This window comes from Gavia stellata, chromosome 41 (assembly GCF_030936135.1).
Source record: "Gavia stellata isolate bGavSte3 chromosome 41, bGavSte3.hap2, whole genome shotgun sequence".
Taxonomy (NCBI): Eukaryota; Metazoa; Chordata; class Aves; order Gaviiformes; family Gaviidae; genus Gavia; species Gavia stellata.
The window spans coordinates 32,900-60,705 of NC_082634.1; the positions used below are offsets into that span (position 1 = coordinate 32,900).

At 58.4% G+C, this 27,806-nt stretch overlaps 4 protein-coding genes across 6 annotated transcripts; 3 read left to right on the forward strand and 1 right to left on the reverse strand.

Annotated features, from left to right (window-relative positions):
• The first annotated feature begins 4,816 nt into the window (after positions 1-4,816).
• HIPK4 (homeodomain interacting protein kinase 4) lies at positions 4,817-6,783 on the forward strand. The gene is made up of 2 exons (XM_059833141.1): positions 4,817-6,268; positions 6,637-6,783. The coding sequence occupies exons 1-2, from the start codon at positions 4,817-4,819 to the stop codon at positions 6,781-6,783; spliced, it is 1,599 nt and encodes a 532-aa protein (XP_059689124.1).
• Positions 6,784-7,165: 382 nt separating this feature from the next.
• PLD3 (phospholipase D family member 3) lies at positions 7,166-11,231 on the reverse strand. Its single transcript, XM_059833173.1, has 12 exons — positions 11,192-11,231; positions 10,200-10,238; positions 9,675-9,725; positions 9,371-9,522; positions 9,089-9,272; positions 8,828-8,948; positions 8,623-8,750; positions 8,222-8,422; positions 7,995-8,134; positions 7,761-7,926; positions 7,587-7,686; positions 7,166-7,480 (listed from the first exon to the last, which is right to left on the reverse strand). Exons 2-12 carry the CDS (start codon positions 10,224-10,226, stop codon positions 7,260-7,262), a joined length of 1,491 nt encoding a protein of 496 aa, XP_059689156.1. The 5' UTR covers positions 10,227-10,238; positions 11,192-11,231; the 3' UTR covers positions 7,166-7,259.
• Positions 11,232-11,434: 203 nt separating this feature from the next.
• On the forward strand, positions 11,435-16,755 carry C41H19orf47 (chromosome 41 C19orf47 homolog). Of its 2 annotated transcripts, none has more exons than XM_059833166.1 (9): positions 11,435-11,457; positions 11,908-11,981; positions 12,274-12,361; positions 12,653-12,767; positions 12,898-12,979; positions 13,119-13,328; positions 13,934-14,080; positions 14,444-14,514; positions 15,158-16,755. In XM_059833166.1, the coding sequence occupies exons 2-9, from the start codon at positions 11,942-11,944 to the stop codon at positions 15,650-15,652; spliced, it is 1,248 nt and encodes a 415-aa protein (XP_059689149.1). In that variant the 5' UTR covers positions 11,435-11,457; positions 11,908-11,941; the 3' UTR covers positions 15,653-16,755. The 2 variants fall into 2 exon arrangements, with proteins under 2 accessions (XP_059689149.1, XP_059689150.1); XM_059833167.1 differs by having other exon boundaries at positions 13,203-13,328.
• A 617-nt stretch (positions 16,756-17,372) lies between these two features.
• AKT2 (AKT serine/threonine kinase 2) lies at positions 17,373-27,701 on the forward strand. 2 transcript variants are annotated; one of them, XM_059833187.1, is made up of 14 exons: positions 17,373-17,416; positions 20,645-20,791; positions 21,880-22,008; positions 22,166-22,277; positions 22,465-22,618; positions 22,841-22,972; positions 23,476-23,541; positions 23,704-23,772; positions 24,407-24,529; positions 25,003-25,131; positions 25,364-25,578; positions 25,661-25,748; positions 25,841-25,943; positions 26,235-27,701. In XM_059833187.1, exons 2-14 carry the CDS (start codon positions 20,746-20,748, stop codon positions 26,312-26,314), a joined length of 1,446 nt encoding a protein of 481 aa, XP_059689170.1. In that variant the 5' UTR covers positions 17,373-17,416; positions 20,645-20,745; the 3' UTR covers positions 26,315-27,701. The 2 variants fall into 2 exon arrangements, with proteins under 2 accessions (XP_059689170.1, XP_059689171.1); XM_059833188.1 differs by lacking the exons at positions 17,373-17,416; positions 20,645-20,791 and adding an exon at positions 21,407-21,465.
• The last annotated feature ends 105 nt before the right edge of the window (positions 27,702-27,806 follow it).

Consider the following 27,806-nt stretch of genomic DNA (forward strand, 5'->3'; position numbering starts at 1 on the left):
TCTCCCAAATTCCCGGAATTCCCTTGGGGTGGTGATGGGGAGGACACAGGACAAGGGACGCCCTTGTCCTGCTGGTGCGTGGGTGGGTGCCAGCGGGAAGTTCAGGGTGCAATGCTGAAGGGAGGGTTCTCCGGCATGGAGCGGGTGACCTTTGCTGAGCCAGCGTGGGATGGAGAGCCCGGATGCCTGGGTTCTCTGTTGGGGGGGCCCGGATGCCTGGGTCTCCCCATCCTGGCTAAGGGGTGGACACAACCACTTCCTAGCAGAGCGCTGGAGCGGGAAGAAGCCGGGAGGTGAGGGGGGTCTCGGCAGATCCCAGCAGAGAGGTTTTGGGGTGCAGAGTGGGAAAGGGGGACCCCCTGCCCCAGGGCTGCCTGCACTCTGCCAGTGGGTGTGGGGCAGGGGGGGAGGGGGCTGCGGTGGGGGGTTGGGGGGCTGCAATGGAAATGTTGGGGGGTGCAGTGGGGGGGTTGGGGGGCTGCAATGGGGGGGTTGAGGGTCTGTGCCCCCCATTTGCAGGAGCCAGAGGCATCGGAGCACCCCCAGCCCCTGCCACCTGCCTGTGTCCCCCCTGGGACCCCAGCGAAACCCTCCGGAGGACAGGACCCCCCCCATCCCCCCCATGGAGGTGAGGGCCACGGTGGGCGTTGGGGCACGGCGTGGGGCAGGGGGGAAGGGCCAGATCCCACCCCCACCCCCCCTCTGCCCCATAGGAGGACGCGGAGCTGGTGGAGCTGGAGACGGCGCCTGAGGCCGGGGTGACGGGTGTCACTGTGGCCCGTGACCGCCACGGCCTCTACATCACCAAGGCGCCCAAATCCCTGCACATCCACCAAGGTGGGGGGTCCCCGAAACCCCCCTGGATTTGAGGTGGGGGTGGCACTCAGGGTGACAGCCCCTGTGGCCCCTACAGGTGACCGGCTCCTCAGCGCCAGGGTTTTCTTCGAGGGGGCCCCCCCTGAGGACGTCGCACGGCTGCTGGAGGGCGCCAGGTCCTGCAAGGTCTCGCTCTGCCTCCGGCGTCGGGCACCCGGCACCCGCATCCTCCTTGGTGGCACCGGCAGCGAGGGACACCAGGGGAAGGTGGCCAGGCTGGTAGGTCCCTATTGATGCAGGACAGGGATGCAGGAAGTTCGGGGGGTCCCTATGGATGCAGCACCATGGATGCGGAATGCTCAGGGGTCCCTATGGATGCAGGACAGGGATGCGGGATGCTTGGGGGTCACTACGGATGCGGCACCAGGGATGCGGGATGCTCAGGGGGTCCCTATGGATGCAGGACAGGGATGCAGGATGCTCGGGGGTCCCTACAGATGCAGGACAGGGATGCGGGATGCTTGGGGGTCACTACGGATGCGGCACCAGGGATGCGGGATGCTCAGGGGGTCCCTGTGGATGCAGGACTGGGATGCGGGATGCTGGGGGTCACTACGGATGTGGCACCAGGGATGCGGGATGCTCAGGGGGTGCCTATGGATGCAGGACTGGGATGTGGGATGCTGGGGGGTCACTACGGATGCAGCACCAGGGATGCGGGATGCTCAGGGGGTCCCTATGGATGCAGGACAGGGATGCAGGAAGTTCGGGGGGTCCCTATGGATGCAGCACCATGGATGCGGGATGTTCGGGGGTCCCTATGGGTGCATGCCTGGGTCCGGTGGGTGCCAGGTGCCATCTCCCCCCCCTCACCCAGAGCATCCCGATCCTGACACCCTCCAAGAAGCCACCGCCAGCACCCAGCACGGTGAGCGTGGCACCTGCCAGCACTGTGGCCGTGGAGTTTGCCCTTCCCAAGCTCCCCAAGCTGGTAAAGAGCCGGAGTGCTGCCGAACCAGTGCCAACTGCCACATCCACCACAGTGCCACCAGCGGCAGAGCCCAAGCGGCCGCGTGCGATGCTGTCCCGCTTAACAGTGAAGGAAGCAGCAGCCAGCAAAACATCAGCGATGGAGGAGCCACCAGTGAAACCGGAGGTTCCTGGCCTTGCCGCCGAGGTGCCGGCAGGTACCGGCACCTGGTTACCGGCCATGGAGGTGGCAGCACCCAAAGTCACTGTGGGGTTGAGCCTTGTCGGCCCGGCACAGCCGGACGCCCCTCAAGCCAAGGAGCTGGCATTACAGCTGCCGCAGCTGGAGGTGGCCGTGCCAGCACTGCCGCTTCCGGCAGTGATGCCGGAGCCCAGCACAACCATAAATCAACCCCAAATCAAGCTGGGGGAGGGAGACACCCCTGGCAGCAGCCGTAAGGGTGGGGGGAGCCCAGTGCTGAAAACCAAGCTGCCAAATTTCGGCACAGCCCCAGTAGAGGATGAGGAGGGGGACGCCAGCACGCGAGGGGGGGTTACTGGCATCCGTGTCCCCTCCATCGCCATCGCCATCCCCAGCGCCGCTGTGGAGCTGGTCCCTGAGCTCAGCATGCCCAAACCAGAGCCAGCCATTGCCGGTGGGCAACCACGGTTGGAAGCGAAGCTGCTGGCGCGGCGGTCAGAGTCACCGCCAGCGGCACCTACTCGGTCAACCTTCCCAGCGACAGTGGTGCCGTCCATTGATATCGCCGTGCCGCGTGTTGGTGTGGGTTTGGCGTTGCCAGCAGGTGCCGGTGCCACGGTGGTACCGGATGAGGGGGATGCCACGGTGATGCCAGACGTGGCAGCCAGGTTTGCTAAAGGGCTCCGAAAGCTCAGCCTGGAGCTGGAGCCCACAGCACCGCTGCCAGCAGTGGAAATTGCCACCCCGTCACGGTTCACCGGGGACACGCCGGCAACTGGCGCTAAACCCAAACCTCCCAAATTCACCCTGCCGCGGTTTGGGTTTTCCCTCGCCAAGCTCAAAATGGGCGGCGATGGCAACAGGTATCCCCCGGCGTCCCATGGCACAGCAGTGCCAGCGCCACCTGGTATTGCTGTCACCAGTCCCACCGTGGCCTTAGACCTGGCTTTGGGGACGGTTGGTGCCAGCAGTGCTGGGGTCAAGCTGAAGGTCCCCAAATTATCCCTGGCACCTTTCAGTGTCAAGGATGGGTATAAGGGTGCTGGTGGTGAGGAAGGTCCCCAAGATGCCAGTGCAGTGATGAAACTGCCACAGTTGGGAATCAGGGGGTCAGGGGGGGACGATGGGAGGTCAGCAGAACCGGGGTCCCCCAGGACACCCCGGCTTCGGGTACCGCGCGTGGGCATCGCCCTGCCAGAGACAGGCAGCCGCTGTGTGCCATCTTTGCCTAAACTCTCCGCCGGACCAGAGCTGGGGGGGGGGGTAAAGTTGCCGAAATTTGGGGGATCCAGCCCTGATATCCGGATCAGGGGGGACCCCAAAATGATGAGACGTGGGGGAAGTGCCGAGAGCTTGAGCATTGGCATAGCAGGAAGGAAGACGCCGGAGTCTCCTGGCACGATCAGGTTGAAGCTGAAAACCAGGGGGGCGATGGGTGATGGGGGGGCACAACCATTGATCCCCCGGTTCACCATCCCCACCGTGGGTTTCACCATGCCAGTAAAGCAAATGGAGGATCCAGTAAGCCGGAAGATACCGAAACCCACTAGCATGCCGGCATTGAAGGTGCCAGTGTTGGAGCTGGCGCCGCCAGGGATGGATGGGATGGAGGAGACCACCAGGACGGATACGGCACCAGGACGCCGGTCGAGGGTCAAATTGCCAAAATTTGGCACAGGTTTTGCCAGGAGCGGGTTGGAATCCGAGGGGAGGATGAGGATGGGTGGTGTGAAGAAGGCGGTGCTGGTGTTGGTGAAGCCAAAGGAGAAAGGAGAAGACAGCCGGGTGGTGGACCCCCATCCCCATGTCAACGGGGAAGCGGAGGGCAAGGCCCGGCGACGGCAGTGGGTGCCCAGGGTGGGTTTCGTCCCTGGGGGGCCTCCACCAGAGCCCCCCATCACCCAATCCAAGGTGGGAAAGATGCAGTTACCCAATGTTGAGCTCTCCCCCGGGGACCCTGAATTCAATCAGCAGCCAGTGATGACAGAATTCACCCCACGCTTCAATTTGGGGGGGTTTGGGGGTGAGGGGACCCCTAAATTTCAGCTGCCTAAGCTGGCACTGAGCCCCCAACCCTGCGGTGAGCGGTGAACCCCCACCCTGAGCACGGGAATCTTCAAGGAGCCCTGAAATGGTGATGGGGTGGTGGAGCATCACTTGCTCCCCCAGACCCTGTTTAACCCCCTTACCCCCAAAAAAATTCCTAACACGGCTTTTTTGGGGGGGTGTTTGAAGCTTTGTTGCCCATTTTCCAGGTGTTAATATTAACCGGGGCAGAGGGGGAATGGCAGCATCGCCCTGCCCCCGGCCCCTTGCTCTCAGCTCAGCCAGAATAAATGTTAACCCCAAAAAAAGCCCCGAGTGTGTCTATGGGGTCTGGGGATGGGTTTTGGGGGACCAGGGATGGGTTCTGGGGAGTGGGGATGGGTTTGGGGGACCAGGGATGAGTTTTGGGGGGCCGGGGATGGGTTTTCTGGGGCTGGAAATGGGTTTCAGGGGCATGGGGATGAGTTTTGTGGGGATGGGTTATGTTGGGCTGGGGATGGGCTTTGGGGGGCTGGGAATGGGTTTCAGAGGATCAGGGATGGGTTTTGGGGGATCAGGGATGGGTTTTGGGGGACCAGGGATGGGTTTCAGGGGGTTCGTCCACCTGGGCTGCAATCCCTTGTGCAGGGGAGCGGTTGCTGATGTCAGGAACAGAAGGTGTCGTCATGGCAATGCTGGAACCTGCAGCACTGTTGGGGGCCAGGTTGAGGTAGTTGGGTGTCCCAAGCCCATCTTGGGTGCTGAGTGGGGGATCCCAAGCCCCTGGCAAGGAGCTGACTCACCATGGGGACGCTGGTGGTGGGTGCCGAGTGCTACGACATAGTGGCCACGGTGGGGAAGGGAACCTTTGGGGAGGTGACCCGGGGCTGGCGGAGGAGCACAGGGGAGATGGTGGCCATCAAGATCCTGAAGAACGAAGGCCATCATGGCCAGGTGGCGAAGAATGAGCTGAGGCTGCTGCAGGCCTTGCGGGAGATGGACACAGAGGAGTCACACGTCGTCCGTTTCCTCGAGTCCTTCGGTGATGGTGCCTGTACCTACCTGGTCTTTGAGCTGCTGGAGCAAAATCTCTTTGACTTCCAAAAGAAGAACAACTTCATGCCATTGCCTGTCCGGCACATCCGTACCATCACAGCGCAGGTGTTGGCAGCGTTGGTCAAGCTGAAGGAGCTCTCCATCATCCACGCCGACCTCAAGCCAGAGAACATCATGCTGGTGGACCATGCACGCTATCCTTTCCGTGTCAAGCTCATCGACTTTGGCTCGGCCAGCATCTTTACCGAGGTCCGCCACATCAAGGAACCCTACATCCAATCCCGCTTCTACCGGGCACCAGAGATCTTGTTGGGGTTGCCCTTCTGCGAAAAGGTGGACGTCTGGTCTTTGGGTTGCGTGATGGCCGAGCTTCACTTGGGTTGGCCTCTCTACCCTGGCGTCAACGAGTATGACCAGGTCCGCTACATCTGCTCCACCTTGGGGCTACCACGGGGTGAGTTGCTCTGCGCCGCCCAGAAGACGTGGTCCTTCTTCCAACGGGTGCCACATCCCACCAGTTCCTGGCAGCTCAAACCACCAGGTGAGGAGATGGCGAAGCCAACAGAGAGGAGGAAGTATGTCTTCTCCTCACTGGATCAGTTGGCGGCAGTGAACATCCGCCCAGTGTTTTATCCCAGCCGGGAGGCACTGGCCGAGCGCTGTGACCTGCATGGGATGGTAGAGCTGGTCAAGAGGATGCTCACCTGGGACTCGCACGAGAGGATCGTGCCCAGCGCCGCCCTCAAGCATCCCTTCATCTCCTTGCAGCAGGTGAAGACCAGCTTCGAGGCCACCCGGTACTACCAGCTCTGCCAAGAGGACTTGAGGGCATCCCGTAAGGATGCCGGCACACTTGAGATCTTCCCTGGCATGGAGGAAGGTGCCTTCAACCCTGCCAGCCATTGCAGCATCCAGAAGGCCATCACCCAGATGGATGGGCTCAGTCTGGCTGAGCCGGTTGGGGACACCGGTGACAACAGAGAGCAGGACATCTGCCAAGCCCCCATCCCCACCCACTACGGCACCTGGCACCACCAGCATCACCAGCGTTCCAAGACGGAGCCCACTGCCAGTAACTTGATCGTGCTGGGGTCCCCCCGCAGACGGGAGCAGCACGGCCACCGTGATGGTGGCATGGTCTTTGGTGGCATCATGGAGCAGAACCTGCCTGGAAGACCATACACCTCACCCCACACCAAGGTATGGACACAGGGTGGGGGGCTCACACAGAGACTGTGGGCTCCTGGACAATGGGGCTCTGGGACACTGGGTGCTTGGGGTCCCTTGGGTGCTTTGTGTCTCCCAGGTGCTTCAGGTCCCTGGATGCTCGGGGTTCCTGCTGCCCCGTGTTCCCTGGTGCCCCACATCATGGATGCTCGGGGTCCCTGGTTCCTGGTGCTCCCACGTCATGGGTGCTTGGGGGTCCCTGGTGCTCCATGTCCCTTGGTGCCCCACGTCATGAGTGCTTGGAGTCCCTGGGCATTCAGGGTCCCTGGGTGCCCCAGGTCCCCACCAAGGCGGGGGGGACTGCTTACCCCATTCTCATGCTTCTCCCCCCTCCCCCGCAGGGAGCTCCGGTGATGCGGCGCAACCCCAAGCCCCCACATCCCATCCCCGTCCCCAAGAACAGGCTCCAGGGGCCAGGCTGGGATCCCCGCGTTGTACCCGGCACGCTCCTCCCGGCACAGAGCCGGCAACACCCACAGCACCGCTGAGCCGCCATGGCAAACCTGACAAACACCCTGGCAGCTGAGAGCTCACCAAAGACCTTCCTCTTCCTCACCATCGGTCACCCTGACCAGTAAAACCCAGCTCCATGCCAGTAGCGGAGAAAGGAGCCAGGGATGTACCAGTACGTGCTGTGCCAGATGCTACCGGCACTGGTTCTTGCAATGATTCCCCAATAAATGTTTTACTGACAGCCGAGCATTTCATCTGGCTCTTTGCTGGTATGGGTCTGGCACTGCCAAGACTCGAGGGGTGTCCCGGCTTCCCTCCCATTGCTGGCACGGTATTCGGCAAAGGCCCAACGCTCTCCATCACCATGGCGCAGAGGACCCCCCACCTCAATAACAGCAATGCAAAGTCCAGAAAAACTCATTTTTTCTGTTTTTTTCCCCAAATTGGAGCAGGGCGGACAGATTCGGCACAGACAGAACCCGTGGTTCACCAGCGGTCCGTTCCCCAGCACCTAACGGGAGCCGCAGAGGCTTCCCCACCGCTCAGCATCGCTGATGTCGGCACTGTACTGGGAGCTCCAATCCCGCTCAAAAACCGCCTGCAGCTGCTCTCGGATGGTGCTGGCAGCAGTGCCGGTGGCAGTGCTGGCACTGGTTCGGCTCACCGTCTGGTTCACCACCAGCGCTGATCCCGCCGTCCGCACAAAGTAGTCGCCAGACCAGTTTGATGTCCCTGCAAGGAAATTTGGGTGGGGGACCCCAAAAACCGCCCCCAAGCCACCGTCACCAGCAGCCGGCGGTGACTTGCACGGCAGCATCGCCACTCACGCCATGCTCACCGATATACGCCGCCTTCTCTGTCACCATGTACTTGTTGTGGTTCACGCGGGCGTAGGGGATCTGGGCTTGTGCTGCACTCGCTGGCACCATGAAAAGCCGCTGTGGGGAGCAAGGAGACTGTCACCCACTGAAACATCACCCGCTGCACACTGCGGTCATGCCGCGATACCCACCACCTCCACGTTGTAGCGGGTCCGATTATCGGCGACAGCAGCGAGGGATTTGAGGAAGGGGAACATGGTCATGCGGCTGTGCCGCCAACAACCTGCCAACAACCGAACCTTGACCTGGCGTTCGAAGACAGCTTTCCGCAGCCGGTTATCAATCGCCGGCCAAAATCTGGGGAGGGAAAGCAGTTAGGCATCACCAGTGCCAGCAAGCCGGGGTTGGCATAGGACCATACAAACCTTTGGGGGTGGGAGAATTCGGTGGTGGGTAGGTAGCTCATCACCGCAATGTCCACGAAGTCCTCGGCAGCATCGATGACGTTGAGGAGGGCGCCAAGATCCTGGGTCCGACCGGCAGCACAGAGAGCCGGCGGGGAGCTCTGACGGAATCATTGGAGATGGATCAAGCACCAGCACAGCCGATCCTTGGCACCAGGAAAACCAACCATGATGGATTGGGGACATACCGAGAAGTAGACAGCGGCATTGGTGTCGTTGAGTTTCAACTCCAATGGCGTCTCCATGTTGAAGGTGGTGGAATAATTTGCTGGCCACGGTACTGGGATGGAAGCGCCGGGAATGCCAAGAGCCCAATAAGCTTCAAAAATTTTGCCTAAATCTTTGGCCAAGCAGCTGCAATTGTAGATGGCGGCGCCGAGCTCCTTCACCTGCAGCGAGTAGCACGGTGGCACTATCACATCACCAGATGGTGCCCTCATCCCTCTCCAATGCCCTAAGTCCCATCTTATGGCATTGAGCATCCCTTGATGGGGACAGGGATGGGGGGCTTGTTTTGAGATAGCCCCGGCACTGTTCGGCACATGTTTGGCACCATCCGGTGGTATGATAGTGCTGCCATGCTGCTCACCTGGGTCAAAGACCTCCAGTCCATGTTGGCGCTCCCAACGTAGAGGTGGGTGCCATCAACGAGCCAAAACTTGGTGTGCAGCACGCCACCAGTGAGCCGCGGCATATCGACGGTGCGTACCAGGGCACCTGCACGACCACAGGTTGGGCGTCTCCCACTCAAAATCCCCCCCAAAAAACAATTTTGGTTTATTTCCATTGCTCACCGCTCTGCTCCAGCGCTTGGAGATCGTTCAGGGGCGATTTTGCTGACGGATGGCTGACAGCGATTCGGACAGTGATGCCACGCTGGGATAATTGGAGGAGTTCCTCCAGGATTTGCTCACCCTGAATCAGCACGTGGTTTGAGGTGAAAAAAAGCAGAAATTATTAAAAATTATGGGAAGGCAAGAAAACAGTACCCGGCGCCGGGTTCAAGCACCAGAATCGGAGCTGTGCCACGCATGCTGGATGCCGGCGGTGCAGACCTGAGCGGCGGAGGGTTCGTGTGTCTGTGTGTCCTCGTTGGTCATGGTCCAGTAGAAGGAGGCGATGTCCAGGCTGTGAGTGATGGTCCCCAGGAGGTTCATCCACGTGGAGAAGGTGGATGGGTTCAGCACGTAACTGCCACTGAAGGTCATTCCCTCCGGGATGCTCTCCACCAGGACGATCCTATGGTGGAAATTTGGTGGCACCGGCACCAATGAGATTGTAGCACCAGGATGCCGAGGGTCTCAGGGGAGCGTCACCCCCCCGTAAGCTCGTCTTACCGGCATGCATCACCGCAGGATCCAGCATCGCCGCCAGCTTCACCATCAGCATCACCGCGGAGGGCTGAGCTCAGCCGGAGATTGAAGAAGAGGAGGAAGATGAGGATGAAGAGGGTGAGGAGGATGGCGGAGAGCAATGCACTGCAGGAGCACTGGGATGGAGAGGGGACGTCGGTGCCCCAAAATTAAGGAATAAATTACTTTATGGGGCTTAAAGCCACCCCCTACACCGGTGGGATACGGCAAGGGATGGCACCGGATCCAGCCGGCACAGAAGCCAGCCCCCGTAGGCTGAGGGAGTTACCTTTGGCGGGAAGCGGGTGGGCTGTGCCCCACGGTCCTCCAGTGGGTCCAGCTGTGATGGGGCGCAGAGAATTGGGGTGGAGGGGACACCGAACCAGGTAAAACCCACCCCAAAATGCCCAGGGAAAAGTGACACCACCACCCCCCATATAGCTGGGGGTCCCCATGGGGTGCAGGGTCTGGGTGGAAATGGGGGGCATGGGGCACCCCGGTTTGGGGTTGCAGGGTGCCAGGCAGAGGGCTATGGGGCAGCCTGGCTTGGGGTTGTAGGATGCTGGGCAGGGGGCTATGGGGCACCCTGGTTTGGGGTTGTAAGGTGCTGCGCAAGGGGCTATAGGGCACCTCACTTCAGGGTTGTAGGGTGCTGGGGTGGGGGCCTATGGGGCACCCCAATTTGGGATTTTAGGGTGCCAGGATGGGGCAGGGAGCTCTGGGGTGCCCCAGTTCGGGGTTGTGGGGTGCCAGGACAGGGCAGGGAGTTCCATGACCCCCAGTTTGGGGTCTCAGGGTGTCACCAGCACCATACCTGCTTGTAGGTGCCGTCAGGCTTCATCCCGGCGTGACGCTGGAACAGAACAAACCGGATTTCTCCCGACATGCCCAGACAGGCGAGACCTCCCCGGGGTGCGGCACAGATGGGATTTTTGGCGTACAGATGAGGGGAGAGACCCCCAAAAACTCAGGCGGGGCAGAGGCCTTCCCAGCTGACTCACGGGATCACAGTGCTCACGTGCCCCAACCCTTCTGGGGCGGGGAGGGGAAGTGCTTGGTCATCCCCACAGCCACTGGGGCTGATCCCCCTTGGGAATAGGGCGGGGGACACCAATTTCGGGGTGCAGACCCCCCACACCCTGCTGGGACCCTTCCCCTGTGCCTCGGGGACCCCATAATAAAGGGGTGCTCAGCCCCAGGGATCAGCCCCCCCCAAACCCTGACCCATTTTTGGGGAGGGGGTTAGTGTTGAGGGGGGTTAGGGGCAGGGGTTAAGCTCGGTCTGGCATCACCCCCCGCAGCTCAGCTGAATTTGGGGGGGTCAGGGCTGTGTTTCAGGGTTAAGATGATGTTTAGGGAAGGGTTTAGGGCCCGGGTCAGGGTGATGTTTAGGGGTTGTTCAGGGCCAGTGGCATATTTAGGACTGGGTTTAGGGCCAGGGATATTTTAGGACCGGGTTTAGAGCCCGGGCTCAGCTTAGGACCCGGTTTAAGGCCAGGGCCATATTCAGGGCCGGGTTTAGGGCCAGGGCCGAGTTTAGGACCAGGTTTAGGGCCGGGGATATTTTAGGACCGGGTTTAGGGCCAGGGATCAGCTTAGGGCCCGGTTTAGGGCCAGGGCCATATTTAGGCCCAGGTTTAGGCCCAGGGCCGAGCTTAGGACCAGGCTTAAGGCCAGGGACATATTTAGGGCCGTGTTTAGGGCCAGGTTTGTGCCAGGGCCGGGCTTAGGGCCGGGTTTAGGGCCAGGGCCCCCCTCAAGGCCGCGGCTCCCAGGGGTGCCCGGTGCCCTCCGCCCCCCCCGTACCGGAAACACCCGCGTCCGCGGGGGCGGCTGTTCCCGGAGCCGCCCGCAGGGGGGCGCTCTCGGTCCTCCAGGGCTCTACAGTCCCCCCTCACTTTTCCCCCCTCCCGCGCCGCCGCTGCCTAGAGCGGCCCCCGCCCCGGCGCGCGCGACTGGCGGCGGGCTGGGCCGGCCGGCGAGGTCACTTCCGGCGCTCCGTGACCGGTGTTTCCGGTGGGGCCCGGCCCGGCGGCGGCGGCGGTGGGATGGGGCGCGGCGAGAGCGGAGAGGTGAGGGGAGAAGGAGGGTGTGTGGGGCAGGAGGAGGGGGCAGGGAGGGTGTGTGGGGCAGGAGGAGGGGGCGGGTGGGGCAGGGAGGGTCTGTGCGGCGGGAGGAGGAGGCAGGAGGGAAGGGGAGGGTGTGTGGGGCAGGAGGGTCTGTGGGGCAGGAGCAGGTGGCAGGAGGGAAGGGGAGGGTGAGTGGGGCAGGAGGAGGGGGCGGGGGGTGCAAGGACGGTGTGTGGGGCAGGAGGGGGGGGCAAGGAGGGTGTGTGGGGCAGGAGGAGGGAGCAGGGGGGCAAGGAGGGGGTTTAGGGTGGGGGGGTCTGTGGGGCAGGAGGGAAGGGGAGGGGCTGTGGGGCGGCAGGAGGGGGCAGGGGTGCAGGCAGGGGGGGTAGCAGTAGCCCCGTGCCTGCTCACTGGCGGTCAGAGGAGCCATGCAGCCGCTCTCTCACCCATCAGGCTGCTCTTGGTGCTGCTGCCTAGCCCCACGCCCATGTCCTCTAGCTCCTCCACCATGGTGTCCGTCACGATGGGTAAGGGACATTTCCCTCCCTGCGAGCGCGCCCCCCTGCCTGCCCCCCCCACCCCCCAATCATCCTAAATTGCCCTAAAACCCCTCAAATTGCGTATTTTCATCTGGGAGACCATCCCCATCCCCCTCTACCATCCCAGGAGCAGTTTTCTTCCCGATCCCACTAATCGCACGATGACAGCTGCAAACGCCTGGAATGAGCCTCTCGGCCAGTGCCTGCCGAAACCCAGGCAACAGCCCCACCCCTTTTTCCATATCCACTTAATTTTTCCTTTTCCGTGGCTTTTTTTCAGCAACATCCGAATGGATTCAGTTTTTCAAGGAAGCTGGGATCCCCCCGGGCCCCGCCGTCAACTATGCTGTCATGTTTGTGGATAACAGGTGAGGTCAGCAATGAGGCAGCACCTTTTCATCGCATCACAGGGGGAAAATAGCACCAAAAGATCCCCCCAGTGAGGGGGAAGGAAGGAATTAACCAATTATCCCGCTCCTTAATTAAGTTACGTTAGTTATTCGTCTGTGAGGAGCTTCTTTTTCGTTATCAGTGCTGTTCCTATAAGGTGGCATCCGAACCCAGGTCAGGGATATTATGGTGCGCCACACGCAAGGCTTCATTAATCAGAGCTTGTAACGAGGGGAGACCTCGTTAAGCCGGGTCTTTCCTCACCTCAGGATCCAGAAGAACATGTTGATGGATCTGAACAAGGAGATCATGAACGAGCTGGGCATCACAGTGGTGGGAGACATTATCGCCATCCTCAAACACGCCAAAATCGTGTACAGGCAGGTATGGTAAAGCCTCGCTGTCACAGGTAAAGCCTCGCCGGCTCATTTAGCAGCAAAGTTTTGCCTCGAGGCTTCTCGTTCGCCTCTGAAGAGCCCGAGGGAAAACCCTCCTCCCTGTGTTTTTCCTTCAGGAAATGTGCAAGGCAGCCACCGAATCCCTCTGCCCCAGCTCCCCCAACATTCAAGCCGAGCTGCGCCGCAACACCAACAGCGGTGAGCATGGGCGGGAGGTTTCTGGGAGATTAAATCCCCTCACCTGATTAACGAGGTGAATTAATTATCTTGAAAATAAAGGGGTCAAACAACGGCTGCCTTCCCCACAATCCTGGGGAAGGACCGCTCTTTAATTTAGCTGACAAGATGGACGCTTGTCGTACTCGCCGAAGCCCCTTGGAGTTGAAAACCTCTCCCTCACCGCGCCATCCTCCCCTTCCAGCCGCCAGCCGGATGATTGCCAACAGCTTGAGCAGAGACTCGCCTCCTGCCACCCTCCTCCGACAACGGCCCCACACCTCCAAAATCTCCGTCACTGTCTCTAACAAACTGGCCGCCACAAAGGCAGGTAGGGAGGGTGACGGGTCCCAGCAGAAACAATGCCAAAAGTTGCTTTTTCCTTTCTGTTTCCCATTTAATATCCCCCTGGTTGAATTTTAGCAGCTGTTTTGGATCCAGCTACAGGGTTTTTGAGCTAATCACACAACATCCTTGTCTCTAAAATGGAGAGACACGGATTTGAGGAGTGCACCCCTCGGTGGGTAAGGAATCGGCTGGATGGTCACACTCCAGCTTGAAGTCTGGGTGGAGAATGGTGATGAGCAGCGTCCCTCAGGGGTCCGTCCTGGGACCAGTATGATTTAACATTTTTGTTGGGGACATGGACAGGGGGGTCGAGTGCACCTGCAGACAGTTTGGGGGTGACCCCAAGCTGAGGGTGGGGGGGGTTGATGCTCCAGAGGGAAGGGATCCATCCAGAGGAATTGTGGCAGGCTGGAGAGGGGGGCGCCCATGCCAACCTCATGAGGTTCAACAAGGCCTGTTGGTGCCAAAGCAGCCGGTGTGAGAGCTCACTCGAGCCCGGGATTGTGCCCAAGAGCTCATAAAACCCTTCCACCCCCTCAGTCTTGTTGGAACGAGAGCTCTCGTTTCACTTTTCCTTCACCCCACCAGGTTTATGCAACACAGCAGATGAAACTCCAACGATCCCAGTAAAACGCCGCCGGGTGACGGCGGAAATGGAAGGGAAATACATCATCAACATGCCCAAGGGCACCACACCAAGGACAAAGAAAATCCTGGAGCAGCAAGCGGCCAAAGGTACCAGCAGGGTAGTTTGATCCTCATTTTCTCTTCTACAAGCCCAGTTTAGTCCGAGTTTAGCTCATCGTTACAAATCCCACAAGGATTTTCATATCCAGAGGGTTATTGGGTAGAAGTTGTGTTACTGCAAGCCTATATTAACTCGCTGCAAGACATAAAGGTTCCTCTCACGTCTGTTTTAAGTCTTAGGAAGAAGGGGATGGGTGGCCCTTCACATGCTTTTATCGAGTGGATTTTATTTTGCCGGGTGCCCCGATGGGTAGGATGGGGCTGAAAGGCCACGAGCCCTCGGCACTGACCCAGCGTAGCTTCATTTTCCAGGGAAACCTCCAAAAAAACACATTTTCTTGAAAACTACAGGTCTGCAGAGAACATCCGTCTTCGACCGGCTGGGAGCTGAGGCAAAAGCGGACACGACCACGGGAGGGAAGGTGAGAGGACGCAAGTTTTCAGCTGCGGCTCCATTTAGCCGCTGAGATCCCAACATGAGGGTTCTCTCCCCGAAGATTATTTCGGGATTCACAGCTGCCCACTCGCCGCCGAGGGGCTGAAGGAACCTTGAATAACCAGAAAATGGTGGGGAAACACTGGGGAAAAGCAGGATGGAGTCACCAAAGGCAAGCGGATCCCCAGTCCCTGGGTGATTCCTTTCTGCACTTCTATTTTGACCCCTTTAATGGGGGATACAGGAGGGTTTTTCTCTCCTCTGGAGACAAAAAGCTCTTTATTTGGTGATACAGGAGATTTTTTTCTCTCCTCTGGAGGTAAAAACCTCAGCATGGAAGTCTTGGGGTGTAAAACAAGTTACAGATTCAGCCCCTCAAGAAAAATAAGAGGGAATATGATTTTACGGGTGATTTATAGACCTGTTTTATAGCCTAATCGTTAATTTAATTGCTGCAGGCAGCGTTTTGCATCGTTGCATCCCAAAACGCTTTGTGGGCAAGGTCAGCGTGCATCTTGCCTCCGTCACGGTGGCAGAATTCGGGGGGCGAAGGGGAAGAGAAGGGTAAATAGAGCACCTGAAAATGGGGGTGCGGATGCTGATGGGCTCCCCCCACCCTTGTCTCCCAGCCCACGGGGGTCTTCAGCAGACTGGGTGACGCCTTGGGGACCGATGGGGACAAAGCCACTGAGAGCGATGACGACTGCTCTGTCCTCCAATATGCCGGCGTCCTAAAAAAACTCGCCAAGCCTCCCCGTAAGGAAAGCGCCAAGCCGGGAGGGACCATCAAGGCGAAAGCCACCAGTTCGGAAGCCAAACCGGTCACCGTCACCACCGCCATCCAGCGGCTTGGTCACAGAAATGCCACCGGTATCCGTACGGCAGTGAAACCGCAACTGGCAGCATCCAAAATCGGCGTCATCAGTATTGCCGCGGTGCCTGTTGAAGCCCAGGACGACGATGTTACCAGCACGAAGGATAAAAGTGAACCCGAATTTCGGGTGACAATCAAAAGGACCTGGGGGTGCGGGAAGGTGAGCAGCACTAACGAGACCCCCGGCGCTCAGATGGACAGTGCTGGCACCGTTAGCGTCTTTAAACGGCTGGGGAAGAAACCGGATTGATCCTGTGGCGCTTCTTCCTGCACCAGATGGATCATCTCAACAGTTTTCCGCTTGTCCCGTCCCCTCCTGATGGTCACCCGCTGTCCCCCATCCCATTTATTCACGCTCAAGAACCGGCAGTCTCATCCTGCCTTCCTCCTCACTAATCCCACGAGGAAACAATGCCAATCCCATGGGGAGATGCTTAATCCCACGGGGAAGGGCTTAATCCCACAGGGAAACTAATCTCATGGGAAAACAGCAGAGGGAAGAGGGGAAAAGCCTTTCCTGATGGATTTCTTGCCTGCTGGGCATCCCTGCCTGCCCCTGGCCGCAAAGCCGGCAGGTGCGAGGCCAAATCATTGCTCTCCATCTCCTACCAGCACCAAAATGTCTTTTTTTTCTTCCCCTATTTTTCCCTCCTCTGCAGGTTCTTTCCTTTATTCAGGAATTTGGACCTGGAGAACTCCACACAGAGGGGTTTTTCGTACCTCTGCAGGGTTTTTTTCCCTGCATTTATGAATTTGCACCAAAACAATTCCGTAAATAGTCATTACGGAGTGGCGGCTTGCTGCGGGGATTCTTAATCTTTAAGGATTTTGGAGCAGCCACCAAAAAAAAACAACCCAAAAGCTTCAAAAAAACTCCTCGGAGGCTCAAAAAATCCAAAAATTGCCTTAATTTAAAGCAACACCTTCAGTCTCCCGCTCGCAGTTTTAGGCTCGAGCTCATCCCGCTGCAAAATCTAAAATGGCCGCCGTGGAGTTTTACCAAAATTATTGCTTTTCCCCCAAATTTGTTTCCCCCCAAATTTATTTCTGACGTCACCGGGGGTGTCTTCCCCCCGCACCTGTCCGGCAATGCTGCAAACCTTGAAAAGGCATTTTTTAATCCACAAAATAAAGACAGTGGGGGTGGAGGCAGCTGCGTGGTGATTCAGGGCCAGGTGGTCTTTTTAATAAGAAAAACCACTGATTTCTTTATTTTACCCTATTTTGGGAGGTTTTCTTTGTGCTTCTGGCGTTGTTTGGCGTGTGAAAATGAGTGGTTTTTCCCAATTTTCGGCTTTCTACATCACCCGCCAGCCTGCGGGGGAGCTTTTTGCAATAAAGTGTGGAAACAGCTCCGTTTGGTGTCGATTGAGACCCCCCAGTCTGTGGCCGGGACCCCCCAAAACTACCCCCGGGGTGCTGAGATTGGATCAGCTCAGTGCACCCGTGAGTGGGTGGTGCATCCCGGGAGAGGGGTGCCCACGCCTCGTGGGTATCAAGCAAGCATCATCGCCTAGCTCCTCGCCCTCTCCGGCCACGCGTGGGTGGTCGGAGTGTGAATTTATGCAGCTATATTTAAATATAAACAAATGAGCAGGAACGGGAGGAGGTTCTGCTCCCCGCCGGCCCCGCCCCCCCCCGGGCGCAGTGAGCGCCGCAGGGCGAGAGGCGCATGCGCGTTGGGAGGCTGTGCGTCCCCCGCCTCTCTCCCACCCCTTCGCGCAGGCGCGCTGTCCCTGCGCCGCATGCGCAGTCGGAGGCGGCCGCGCAGCGCCTGCGCAGTGCGGCCCCGGGGAGGTGAGTGGGGTCCTTCCCTCTCCGTCCCCCCCTCGACACCCCCCCCCAACCTCCTCCCCGTCCGTCTCCGCTTCCTGCGTGCGTGGGCCCGGAGCGGGCGGGGTTTCCGGGAGCGCGGGCGCCGTCGGAGCTGATAAGGCGGAACGGGGGGGGGGGGAGCCCCACCGCTACCGGGATGAGCAACGGCAGCCGGCTGGGCCTGCGGCGTCCATGACAGGTGAGGAGTCGGCCCTGCTTCCCCCCACCCCCTGCGCCGCGCTATGGGCTCGCCCGCCCCCCGCTGGGCGCCGCGCGGAACGCACCACGCGCGCCGCTCTGCCAGGGGTGCGCAGCGCCGTCCCCCCTCGCGCCGCCGAATGGACCCGCCCGTCTCCTGAGGGGCGCCGCGGGGACCGCACCACCAGCGGAGGGTGGGAGCGGCCCCCATGGCCTCGCGATGCGCCCGTCCGCCGTCGGGCGGGGGGGATGCTCTGGGGAGCGAACCACCCGCCGCCGGGGGGGAGTGCAGTGAGGGGCTGAGCTGGGCTGAGGGGGGCTTACGGGGGGGGGGGCGGGGCTCTGTCCTAGGGGTGACTTGATTGGGGGAGTCTGTGCAGGCTGGGGGGCCTGGAATGGGGGGCCATGGCAGGCTTGGGAGGCCTGTCCCAGGGGCCTGAGATGAGGGTGATGGGCAGGCTTGGGGGGGGCGTATCCAGGGGGTTGACATAAGGGGCCTGTCCTAGGGCCTGGCAGGCTTGGGGAGGGGTGTCCCAAGGGGCTGAGGTGGGGGGGTCAGGCCGGCTTGGGGGGGGGGCTATCCTAGGGTTCTGATGTGGGGGGCCTTGGCAGGCTTGGAGAGTCCTATACTGGGGCCCTGGCAGGCTTTGGGGGGGCTCCTTTTAGGCCTCTGGTGTTTGGGGATTGTCTCTTGTCGGGGGGGTGTAGGGGGATGGGCTCTGCCATGGGAGAACAGGATTTGGGGGCTCTCTGCAGACTGGGGCATCTCTGTTGGGTGGGGGGGCTGTGCTGGGACACCCCCCTCAGTCCGTCCCCCCCCAGGGAGGAGCAGCAGCACTGGGGGACCCATCCCCTTCCCTAGCCACCCCCTGAGCAGGCCTGGCCAAGGGCTCTGCCCCTTCGTAAGTGAGTATCAACCGAAACTCCCTGCCAGCCTGCAGAGTGGGGAGGGCACGTGGCACCCCCCACACCCCTCTGGAGGAGGGGGCTTGGGCTGCACCATCCCTGTGGCTTTCGGTACCAACACCTTTCAAACCTCCGAAAGCTCACTGCTTGTCCCCGGGACAGGATGCGCGGTGCTGCCCTTCAAGATGCAAATCTTTTACAGCGCTGCTTCGCAGCTCATTTAAAGTCTCTTGAACGCGCATGAAATGGGGCTTTTTTGGTGTTTTTTTTAATCGCTGCTTTTTGGTGCATGCTTGGAAACCTCTCACAGCGTCTGTGGGGCTGTCAGGATGCCTCATTGGCGGATACAATCCCCGTCCGTCATCGGAAACAACCGTAACGATCAGGGCTCGAAGAATCTGTCAATGACTGCTGCTCCTTCCCACTCTTCATTAACCATCAGGATCATACTAAAAATCCTCTGGTACCTGCAAGGACAAGGAAGGGACCATGATGGGGTTTGATGCTTCAAGCTGCCAGTGATTCCTGAATCACAATTCTCCCGCTGTTGTAATTATCCTTAAACACACCGAAAAAGCAACAATTTGGGGTGGTGGTTTTTTTTTTTAGACCAACACCTTTTTTTTTTTTTTCCATATTGCTGTTGAAGGACAACTCGGTATTGGCTCGGAGAAGTCCGCAGGCTCCAGGTTCAAGAGCCTCGCTGTCCTGCGCTTTGCACAAAAATATAATCAAAGGTCAGGTACAACCAATTGAAGGCTTTTAATTGCAGCCGGGATAATTAGCGCAGCGTAGAAACAAGCCCTGAATGCGAACAAGCGATGCCCGGACCTCACCGAAAACATCTTTGTTCCGCTGCTGGGTTCGAAGGCTTCTCGCATCCTGAATGTCTTTTACCTGCCTGCGATGCTGTGGATGTGCCGGACCCTCTCTGCTGTGCCAAAACTCGTTTGCGGGATGAGACAATCCCAAAATCCTGCATCCTCCATACCTGTCGAATCGCTCATTTAGGGACTGTTTTTCCTAATTTGGGGGATTTTTTTTATTAAAGCCTCTTGTGATCTCGTTTGCATCCGTGGTCCAGATCCTTCGTGGGACATCTGCAGTGGGCTCAGCCTCTCCGGCCCAGCTCCAAAATTAATTAGAGCCCTTTTCTGCAGCAAGCTTTTTATTTCCTTTTTAATTAATGTCGACGAGCTCTTTGCCGGAGCCCGTCCAGGAGCGGATCTGTCTGGAGACCGACCCTTCAGCAGCTGGAGAAATGTTAGCTCTCTGCACTGCCAGGTCCTGCCTGTATTTGTTCTGCCCAAATTGCCTGCCTGCCCTGCGCCCTTGCCCACTGCTGGGCAAGCAGAGGAGCCTCAGGGGGAAGTGGAGTCCCCAAAATCCTCCTCGCCATCTGGGATCACAGGAGCATCCCGGGATGCTTGAGGGGGTGGGCTTCCCATCGGGAAGGCACGGGCAGATTTATGGGAGCGAGGAAGAGAAATTATTTTCCTCCCACCCGCTGTGTTTCCCTTCGGAAACCCCCTCGTCCCCACAGTGGAGGAAGTTTTAAAGGTGAGATCGGAGGTTTTAAAACTAAGCTGGAGGTCTGGGAATTAGGCAGGTGCTGGGATTGATCCCGAGGGATTAGAGGGGAGCGGGAGCTCCATTGGGATAACACCATGTCCAGGGAATTTGTCTTGGGCTGCTCCAGCTCTTGCCTTGCTTCAGATGCAGCTGGAAAACCCCAAACTCTTGCGCCTGGCCATAAGTTTATGGGGTTGGGTTTTATTTTAACCTGATTAAAGCCAGGGGATGGGGGGGCAGCAAGCCCAAGGTGACTTTGGGGAAAGTCCAAGGACAATCCCCTCTGGCCACTGCCGAGATGTGGCACGTCCCCTTGTCCCGCCGCCTCCAATCGCCTGGCGCAGCAGGATTTTGGAGCCCAGGGAGTTAAACTTGTCAGGTGACTCCGATTAATTTTTTTCTAGCTGTTTGTTTTGCAAGGGACTGTGCCCCCCCCCACCCCCCCCCCACCAAAGCTTGTCCAATTCTCCAGAGGCTTTTTAATCCCTCGTCGCGTGGCGGCCAGGTAAAGGGACAATGCCAACAAACCTGCTCCATCCCGGCATCTCCAGGTTTGCAAGGCTGCCATGCTGATTTTTAATTTGGGGGCGGGGGGCGGGGGGGGCGCGTTGGGAAACTGGTGCAGCGGAGGACTTTTTAATCGTCGCATGGGGGTGGCTTCATGCTGAAACCAGCTGCCTCCCCTCGAGGGAGGGGAAAGAAAAGCATTGGGAGCTTTGCCGGCTTCCTTTGAGCATCTCTTCCCCCGCAGGTCGTCTCTGCTCCCGCTGCTCCTCCCACAGCCGCCACCGCCGGCGTTAGCCGCTTCCCCGGCCCTGCAGCAGAGAGGGGGTTAGAGCCCACGGCACCACCATGAATGAAGTATCGGTCGTAAAGGAGGGATGGCTGCACAAGAGAGGTGAGGGAAGCGAGCCGGAGCCAGCTCAGCAGCAGTGGCACCCCTCCAAAGCCGGGTCACCACAGGGAATCTGGCGCTGCAGCTGCTGCCGGGAAAGGATAGCTCTGGTTTCCAGTTACTGGCGATTTTAACCTTTCCCTGGCGCAAGCGCAGGGGGTTCTACACTTCCCCTCGCCCCAAAATGGGGTGCGAGGCACCTTGGCACCACAGGGCATCCCAAAACTGCCGGCGCCTTCCCCCTTCAGCTTTCTCCTGCTCCTGGCTCATCTCAGCAGCTCTCCCGGCAGTCAACAACACCACTTCGCTGGCATTTGGTCTGTGCTGCAAGCAAATCCTCCGGCAGCATCATTTTTAATTGCTTGCCGCGTTAGGAAGCTGGACAACAATCCTAACATCTCCCCGCAGACCCTCTAACCTGGTTTGCCAGGCCACCTGCCACGGTGGCCCTGCAGCGAGACCCCCAGCCAGCCCTTTTATTTTTAGCTGAACACAGGGAACGTCACAGCATTGTAGCAGATGCGCGTGCAGGGTTTTATTTTTAGACCCATTGAAGGTGGCTCTTATTTTTCCTTCCCTTGCTGAGGGCGGTTTGCAAGGGGAGCAGGCATGAAAGCCATCCGTCTCCAGCCGCCTTTCTCCCGCTGGCAGCCCAACCGGATCCCTGTGTCCAGCAGGTTCGTGGATTCCTCCTTCTTCCACACAAATGCAGCTGGAGGGAGGGAAGCCAGGGCCTCCCTCCGATGCTATTTCTTTATCCAGAGCTGCCGAGGCTGCTTCAGGTCAATTTTGGAGCTGCCAGGGGAAGCATGAAGCTTTTTTGCACTGTGTTCCCTCGGAGCAAGCATGTTTCAGGCTAACCTGCTACTCAGACCGCTCCTAAATTACAGCAGCAGGCTCTTTTTTGCAGGAGCTTCTCCAAAGCAGCTCCTAGAAACAGCCTGAAAAAAACCCCAGCTGCTTAACTTTCCATCTACAAGGGGTCCTTCTGCTGCTTAATTTTCCATCTTAGTAATAGGATGACCCCTCCCATGAGGGGTCCTTCCTTGAAAATCCCTGCGCCACGCCCCACACCCCCCTCTCTCTTGCAGGGGAATACATCAAAACGTGGCGTCCCCGGTATTTTCTGCTTAAAAGTGACGGCTCCTTCATTGGCTACAAGGAACGGCCAGAGACATCTGACCACAGCTTGCCACCTCTGAATAACTTCTCAGTAGCGGGTACGTTGTGCGGGCGGCTTTGGGTCTGTCTGCAGTTACGAGCTGGCATCGGGCAGGGTGTCTTCATCCCCAGTGCCATTAGGGAAGGTTTTGGGATGAGAATACTTGATCCAAACCATTCTTTTTCCTTTTTTCATTTATTTTTTAATCTTCACAGAGTGCCAACTGATGAAGACTGAGCGGCCTCGGCCCAACACCTTTGTCATCCGATGCTTGCAGTGGACGACAGTCATTGAGAGGACCTTCCACGTGGACTCTCCTGAAGAGCGGTAGGTGTGCGGGATGGCCCCTTCCTTTGGGAATCCAGATGAATAGCACGTTGCATTGATCCTAGCTGCAGGAGAGCCCCAAAATCTCCTGGCTGTGACTCCCATCTGCCTGCTGGAGGGGCAGGCGCAGCCCCCCTCGGTGATCCTCACGACCTCCCTGTGCTGCCAATCCCCTTTTTCTCCATAGTGAGGAGTGGATGCGAGCCATCCAGACGGTAGCAAACAGCCTGAAGAACCAGGAACCAGAGGCGGATGCAATGGATTACAAGTGTGGATCTCCTAACGACAGCACCGGTGCCGAGGAGATGGAGGTGGCTGTCAGCAAAACCCGCACCAAGGCCGTAAGTCACCCCTGGCGCGGCACCATCTCTTGCTACAAACGGGATTGTGGTGGATTGGGATCACCAGGCAATGAAGGAGGTTTATGGGATAAACCTCATCCTTGTGGTGTCTACTGTCACCAGGATAATCACGGGTGAAATAGCTCGGAAAACCCTTTCCCATCCCGGATCCCGCTTGCCTATGCCGCAAACTCTCACCTCCGTCTCCTTGTTTCTTCCCAGACCATGAACGATTTCGATTACCTGAAGCTCCTGGGAAAGGGGACTTTTGGCAAAGTCATCTTGGTGCGGGAAAAGGCCACTGGCCGCTATTATGCCATGAAAATCCTACGGAAAGAGGTCATCATTGCGAAAGTACGTGCCGAGCCCCAGCGGAGTGTGAGGGGAAGAGTCAGGAGCTGGCAGGGCTTAGAGGATCATAGAATCATAGAATAGTTTGGGTTGGAAGGGACCTTTTAAAGGTCATCTAGTCCAACCCCCCGAATGTTGGGATGACTTTGAAAACACGCCTCCAAAGCCGCAGAGCAATGGCCGGCTCCTGCTGTGCTCTAAATGCTGGGGGATTCCAGGAATTATCCTTATTTCAAAACCGTGGGCGTGTGTTGTAACGCACAGTTGGGTGACACCATGGGATCCGCTCGCCGGCCCCTCTCAGGGGATGCAGTGCAGCCACGTCCTCCTCTGGACGATCTAGCCGGCAAACCCTTTGCCATGCAGGGACAAAAACAGAGCAGAGGTTGGCACTTTGAGCTCCCATCCCTGTTTTTTTTCTGGGAATAGTTGGCAGCAGTGAAAAATCTCAGATTTTCCAGAAATGATAGGGGATAAATGGCATTTAATTTCTCCTCCCTTTGCAGGACGAGGTGGCGCACACTGTTACGGAGAGCCGGGTGCTGCAGAACACCAGGCACCCCTTCCTCACCGTAAGTACGGCTGGTGGCAGCGAGGGAGCAAAGGGGCAGCGCGCTGGGATGCTTGGCACACCCCAAAACAACCCTTCCCTTCCCCTCACCGCTGCTTCTGGAAGTGCAGAGCCCCACAGCTTCTCCAAGACCTTTTTTTTTTTTTTTTTTCCCCTGTTGCAGGCGCTGAAATACGCCTTTCAGACGAATGACCGGCTGTGTTTCGTCATGGAGTACGCCAATGGCGGAGAGGTGGGAGCTTAAGACCCAACACTCCCCCGGGGCTTGGAAGGATCTTGTCCACATGTTACATACCTGTTTTCAGCTTGTTAGCGGGCAATTTATTCCACAATCTCCCCTCAGCACCTGTTTTGAGAGAGAGAGCACACGGCTTTCCTCTCGCCCGAGCTTTCCTGGCTCTTCGCTTGCCTTCCTCGCGCCCTATATCGCAGCGAGGCCATTGCGTGCATGAAGAAACTGTCCAGGGGAGGAAGCAGGACCCCCAGGCCCACCCTCCTCATCATCCAGGGAGCTGCGGACACTGCAGCACCTCCAGCCATCGCTGGCTCTGTTACCTTCCACCCTGCGCTCACATCCAGCTTTGTTTCTGCACCCCAATGTGCTTTCCTTAGGAGGGGGAATGCAGCTGGTGGCGCAGCCCCTCTGACTTTCAATGCACGGCAGCGTGTTCAACCCCAGCTCCTGACAGCAGAGCGGAGAGAGGGGCCGTCAATATTTTGACCACTCAAGGCGAGGAGCTTAGGACACATATGACCGCATTAGCTGCATGCTGAGAGCGATTAACCTGGGTTTCACTGCGGGGCTTTTTTTAAGCACTTGTTGATCAGCTGTTGTCTTTTTTTTTTTTTTTTTTTTCCCCCTCAAGCTGTTTTTCCACCTCTCAAGAGAACGCGTCTTCACGGAGGACCGAGCCCGTTTCTACGGTGCGGAAATAGTCTCTGCACTGGAGTACCTGCACTCCCGGGATGTGGTGTACAGGGACATTAAGGTACCAGCCCAGCAGCGGCAGTGTCCATAAGCAGTGCCTTCACCCCGTCTTAGTGCCGGCGCAACTTTAATCTTCCTGGGCTGGTGTTTGGGGGTGTGGAGTCACTCCTGGCTCCCTTAAAAATCACCCTGAGGGGGCCTCGAAGGGTTTCAGGCAGCAGAGCATTGCGTTCGGTTGACACGAGCTGCTTTTCTCCGCTCCCACTCACTGTGGGTGGCGAAGAGCCGCTCTCCACCCGGGGCTGGGGATGTTTTCGCATGCGTTGTTGGAGGGAGGGTGGGAGCTCGGCTTCAGCAGAGAGCGCTTGAACCTGCCCTGCAGGGAGGTGTCGCCCTTGTCCCCATCGCGTGGCGATGGATCGAGACCCCAGCCATCCAATGGAGCCTTTTGGGGAGCAGCATCCTCCTCCCATGCTCCCAACTTTGCTGAGCTCTAAACCTTTTCTCCCACCTGTCTACTTTTTTTTTTTTCAGCTGGAAAACCTCATGCTGGACAAAGATGGCCATATAAAAATCACTGACTTTGGGCTCTGCAAGGAAGGCATCACAGATGGAGCCACCATGAAGACCTTCTGCGGCACTCCAGAGTACCTGGCTCCAGAGGTACCTGAAGCATTCCCGCAGCCAGGCTTTCCTCGAAACTCTTGTGCCAAAGAGGTTTTTATGTGGAGGTTATTCCCAACATCCAAGATGGTAGCTGTTCAGCAGCGGCTTTTCCAAACGCTTGGGTTGCGGGAGCGGTTGTATCTAGGATGAGTTTCCCTTCTCCCTCCTTGTGTTGCCGCCTGGTTCTTTGGGCTTGTCGGCACTATACTCTCCGTCTTCCCCCGTGCAGGTCCTGGAGGACAACGATTATGGCCGTGCCGTGGACTGGTGGGGCCTGGGGGTTGTCATGTACGAGATGATGTGCGGCCGCCTCCCCTTCTACAACCAGGACCATGAACGGCTCTTCGAGCTGATCCTCATGGAGGAGATCCGCTTCCCTCGTACCCTCAGCCCCGAGGCCAAATCCTTGCTGGCTGGGCTGCTCAAGAAGGATCCCAAACAGAGGTAAGGGTCCGTCGGGGATGGAGAGGGAGGGGGGAACCGCAACACTGCTGGTGGTTCTGGACATGCCTCCCTGCGCCCGCAGGCTTGGCGGAGGTCCCAACGATGCCAAGGAGGTGATGGAGCATCGCTTCTTCGCACCCGTCAACTGGCAGGATGTGGTTCAGAAGAAGGTAGGAAGGGAAGGGAGTGCTTTGAGGGGGTGAAGGGGCAGGCACGCGCTTGGCACGCTGCCGGTGAGCAAATTTCTCCTGGTCTCCATCAGCTGGTCCCACCATTCAAGCCCCAAGTGACGTCCGAGATTGACACACGGTATTTTGACGACGAGTTCACCGCCCAATCCATCACTATCACCCCGCCGGATCGCTGTGAGTGCCAACCCTGCCCAGAAATGGGGACCTCCTTTATCACCTATACCCCTTCCTCTTGTGCAGCCTCATTTTCCTGTCACCATCATGGTGGTGGGTGTCACCTGAGAGGCTGGTGGCATTGCTGTCACACTTTTTAAAAGCTTGGGGTCCCTCTCGCTGCCCTGGAGAGGTCTTGGGCAGCTTCAGTGGCATCTCCGCCGCAGGAGGGAGCGGGGAAGCTTGTGAACACACTGGGGAGGCTTTGTCAGTGTCTCGCTCTCAAACCCTTCCCTGTCCCCGGCTTTGCAGATGACAACATGGGCTCCCTGGAGAATGACCAGCGGACACACTTCCCCCAGTTCTCCTACTCGGCCAGCATACGGGAGTAACTGGCAGCAGCGGCATTTGGCCTCCAAGGAGGAAGAGGGTTTGGGGGTTCACTCACAGCGGGGGAGATTTCTCTTCTGTGCCCAGCAGAAGTGGGGGATGGGATGCTGTGGCTCACCAGCGTTGCACTGCGGCGCCTTTCAGAAGCCATACCCCTACGAAGTGCTCTCGCTCTGCGGCTCCCACTGGCACCAAGCCGTGCCTCCTGCCCCTAGCCTAGGACTGCTTTGATTTTAATTATTATTATTTTTATTTTTTAAACTCCTAGAAGTGCTCACAGCTTTTTAAAGCAACCCCCACTTCCCCACAACCATGGCCTTGACCCCTCCGGGAGCTCAGCCAGCCCTCTGCCCGATAAAACCCACTGCTCCCAGGTGGGGAGAAACTGTTTTGACAGCAGAAGAGAGGTGGAACCCCCCCGCCCCATGTGGCTGGGATCCAATGCCAGCTGCCCCAAGGAACGTGGGGGACAACAGGGCAGGACTCCCCCTGAGACCGTGGGGGCCATGTCTCACACCCTTAAATCTTCCCAGCTCTGCTTTGAACTGAACCTGCAGTGACTGAAAACCAACCGTACCCTGGAATCAGTGCCTCAGCAGAGGGGAGTGCCTTGACCCTGCGGCCGGCTGACGCAGCCCTAAGGAAAACGTGATCCTAAAAGCAATAGTTTGGCTTCTCCGGTGCCTTAAGGCCAGGAGCCGTGGTGATGCTGGGCTCAGTGATGCTGGCCACGTCCTCCAGCATCCTCAGCGGATGATGGCGTCACCAGAACAACAGCCTCCGGTCCCAGCGTGGTGTTGCAGAGGGACAGGGCTTTTGCCGCCACACAGCCGGCTTGGCAGCCCCAGCTGCCAGCGTTGTGCCTGAGTTTCTTCCGTTGTATGCCATTGCCGACGATGGTTCCACACCAGACAGACGCTCCCTGGATGTCTTTCCATAGAGGCCACTGTCACTGGGGATGTTGGCTCCAGACCCTGCCAGCATGGCATGACACTGCTGGGACCTGGCATTTGGGGAGCATTGCCTTCAGTGGGACACCCACACTGACACGCTGGGCCAGTGACAAGCTGGACTTGCTGCCCAGCCTCTCCTGGCGCAGCCAACACCAGGGCCACAGTTTGGCGGTAGGAATTTGGTGCCTGGTGCCACTTCCCTGCAGCGAAGAACTGAGAAAAGTCGATTTTTTTTTTTTTCTTACTTCATTCCTAGTTGCCCAAATTCAGTTGAATTAACTTAAAAATACCGGAGCAGTGCAGGGGGCTGAGACCCCTCGACAAGGCAGTGGTGGCCTAGCATCCCCAGCTCGACGGCAGTGGCTGGCCAGCAGCTGTCACCTGCCCTCATATTTGTACGGTACAAGCAATAAAATGGGGTTGGTTTTGGGGTTTTTTTTGTTTGGTTGGTTGTGGTTTTTTTTTTTTTTTTTTTTTTGGAGGAATGGGGATCTTGGGCTCCTTCAGGGTGAGGGAAGAGGAGGCTGAGGGGCCTGGCTGC

Excerpts from the sequence above, each read along its gene's own strand:
- HIPK4 (XM_059833141.1), top strand. The coding sequence starts at position 4,817 with ATGGGGACGCTGGTGGTGGGTGCCGAGTGCTACGACATAGTGGCCACG. Across the intron at positions 6,269-6,636 it reads ACACCTCACCCCACACCAAG|GGAGCTCCGGTGATGCGGCG; the intron begins GTATGGACACAG and ends CCTCCCCCGCAG.
- PLD3 (XM_059833173.1), bottom strand. The coding sequence starts at position 10,226 with ATGAAGCCTGACGGCACCTACAAGCAG. Across the intron at positions 8,423-8,622 it reads ACTGGAGGTCTTTGACCCAG|GTGAAGGAGCTCGGCGCCGC; the intron begins GTGAGCAGCATG and ends TACTCGCTGCAG. Across the intron at positions 8,135-8,221 it reads ATGCCGCTGTCTACTTCTCG|AGCTCCCCGCCGGCTCTCTG; the intron begins GTATGTCCCCAA and ends TGATTCCGTCAG.
- AKT2 (XM_059833187.1), top strand. The coding sequence starts at position 20,746 with ATGAATGAAGTATCGGTCGTAAAGGAGGGATGGCTGCACAAGAGAG. Across the intron at positions 22,278-22,464 it reads GTGGACTCTCCTGAAGAGCG|TGAGGAGTGGATGCGAGCCA; the intron begins GTAGGTGTGCGG and ends TTTTCTCCATAG. Across the intron at positions 23,542-23,703 it reads CCAGGCACCCCTTCCTCACC|GCGCTGAAATACGCCTTTCA; the intron begins GTAAGTACGGCT and ends CCCCTGTTGCAG.
- C41H19orf47 (XM_059833166.1), top strand. The coding sequence starts at position 11,942 with ATGTCCTCTAGCTCCTCCACCATGGTGTCCGTCACGATGG. Across the intron at positions 12,362-12,652 it reads GTCATGTTTGTGGATAACAG|GATCCAGAAGAACATGTTGA; the intron begins GTGAGGTCAGCA and ends TCCTCACCTCAG. Across the intron at positions 12,980-13,118 it reads GCGCCGCAACACCAACAGCG|CTGACAAGATGGACGCTTGT; the intron begins GTGAGCATGGGC and ends TCTTTAATTTAG.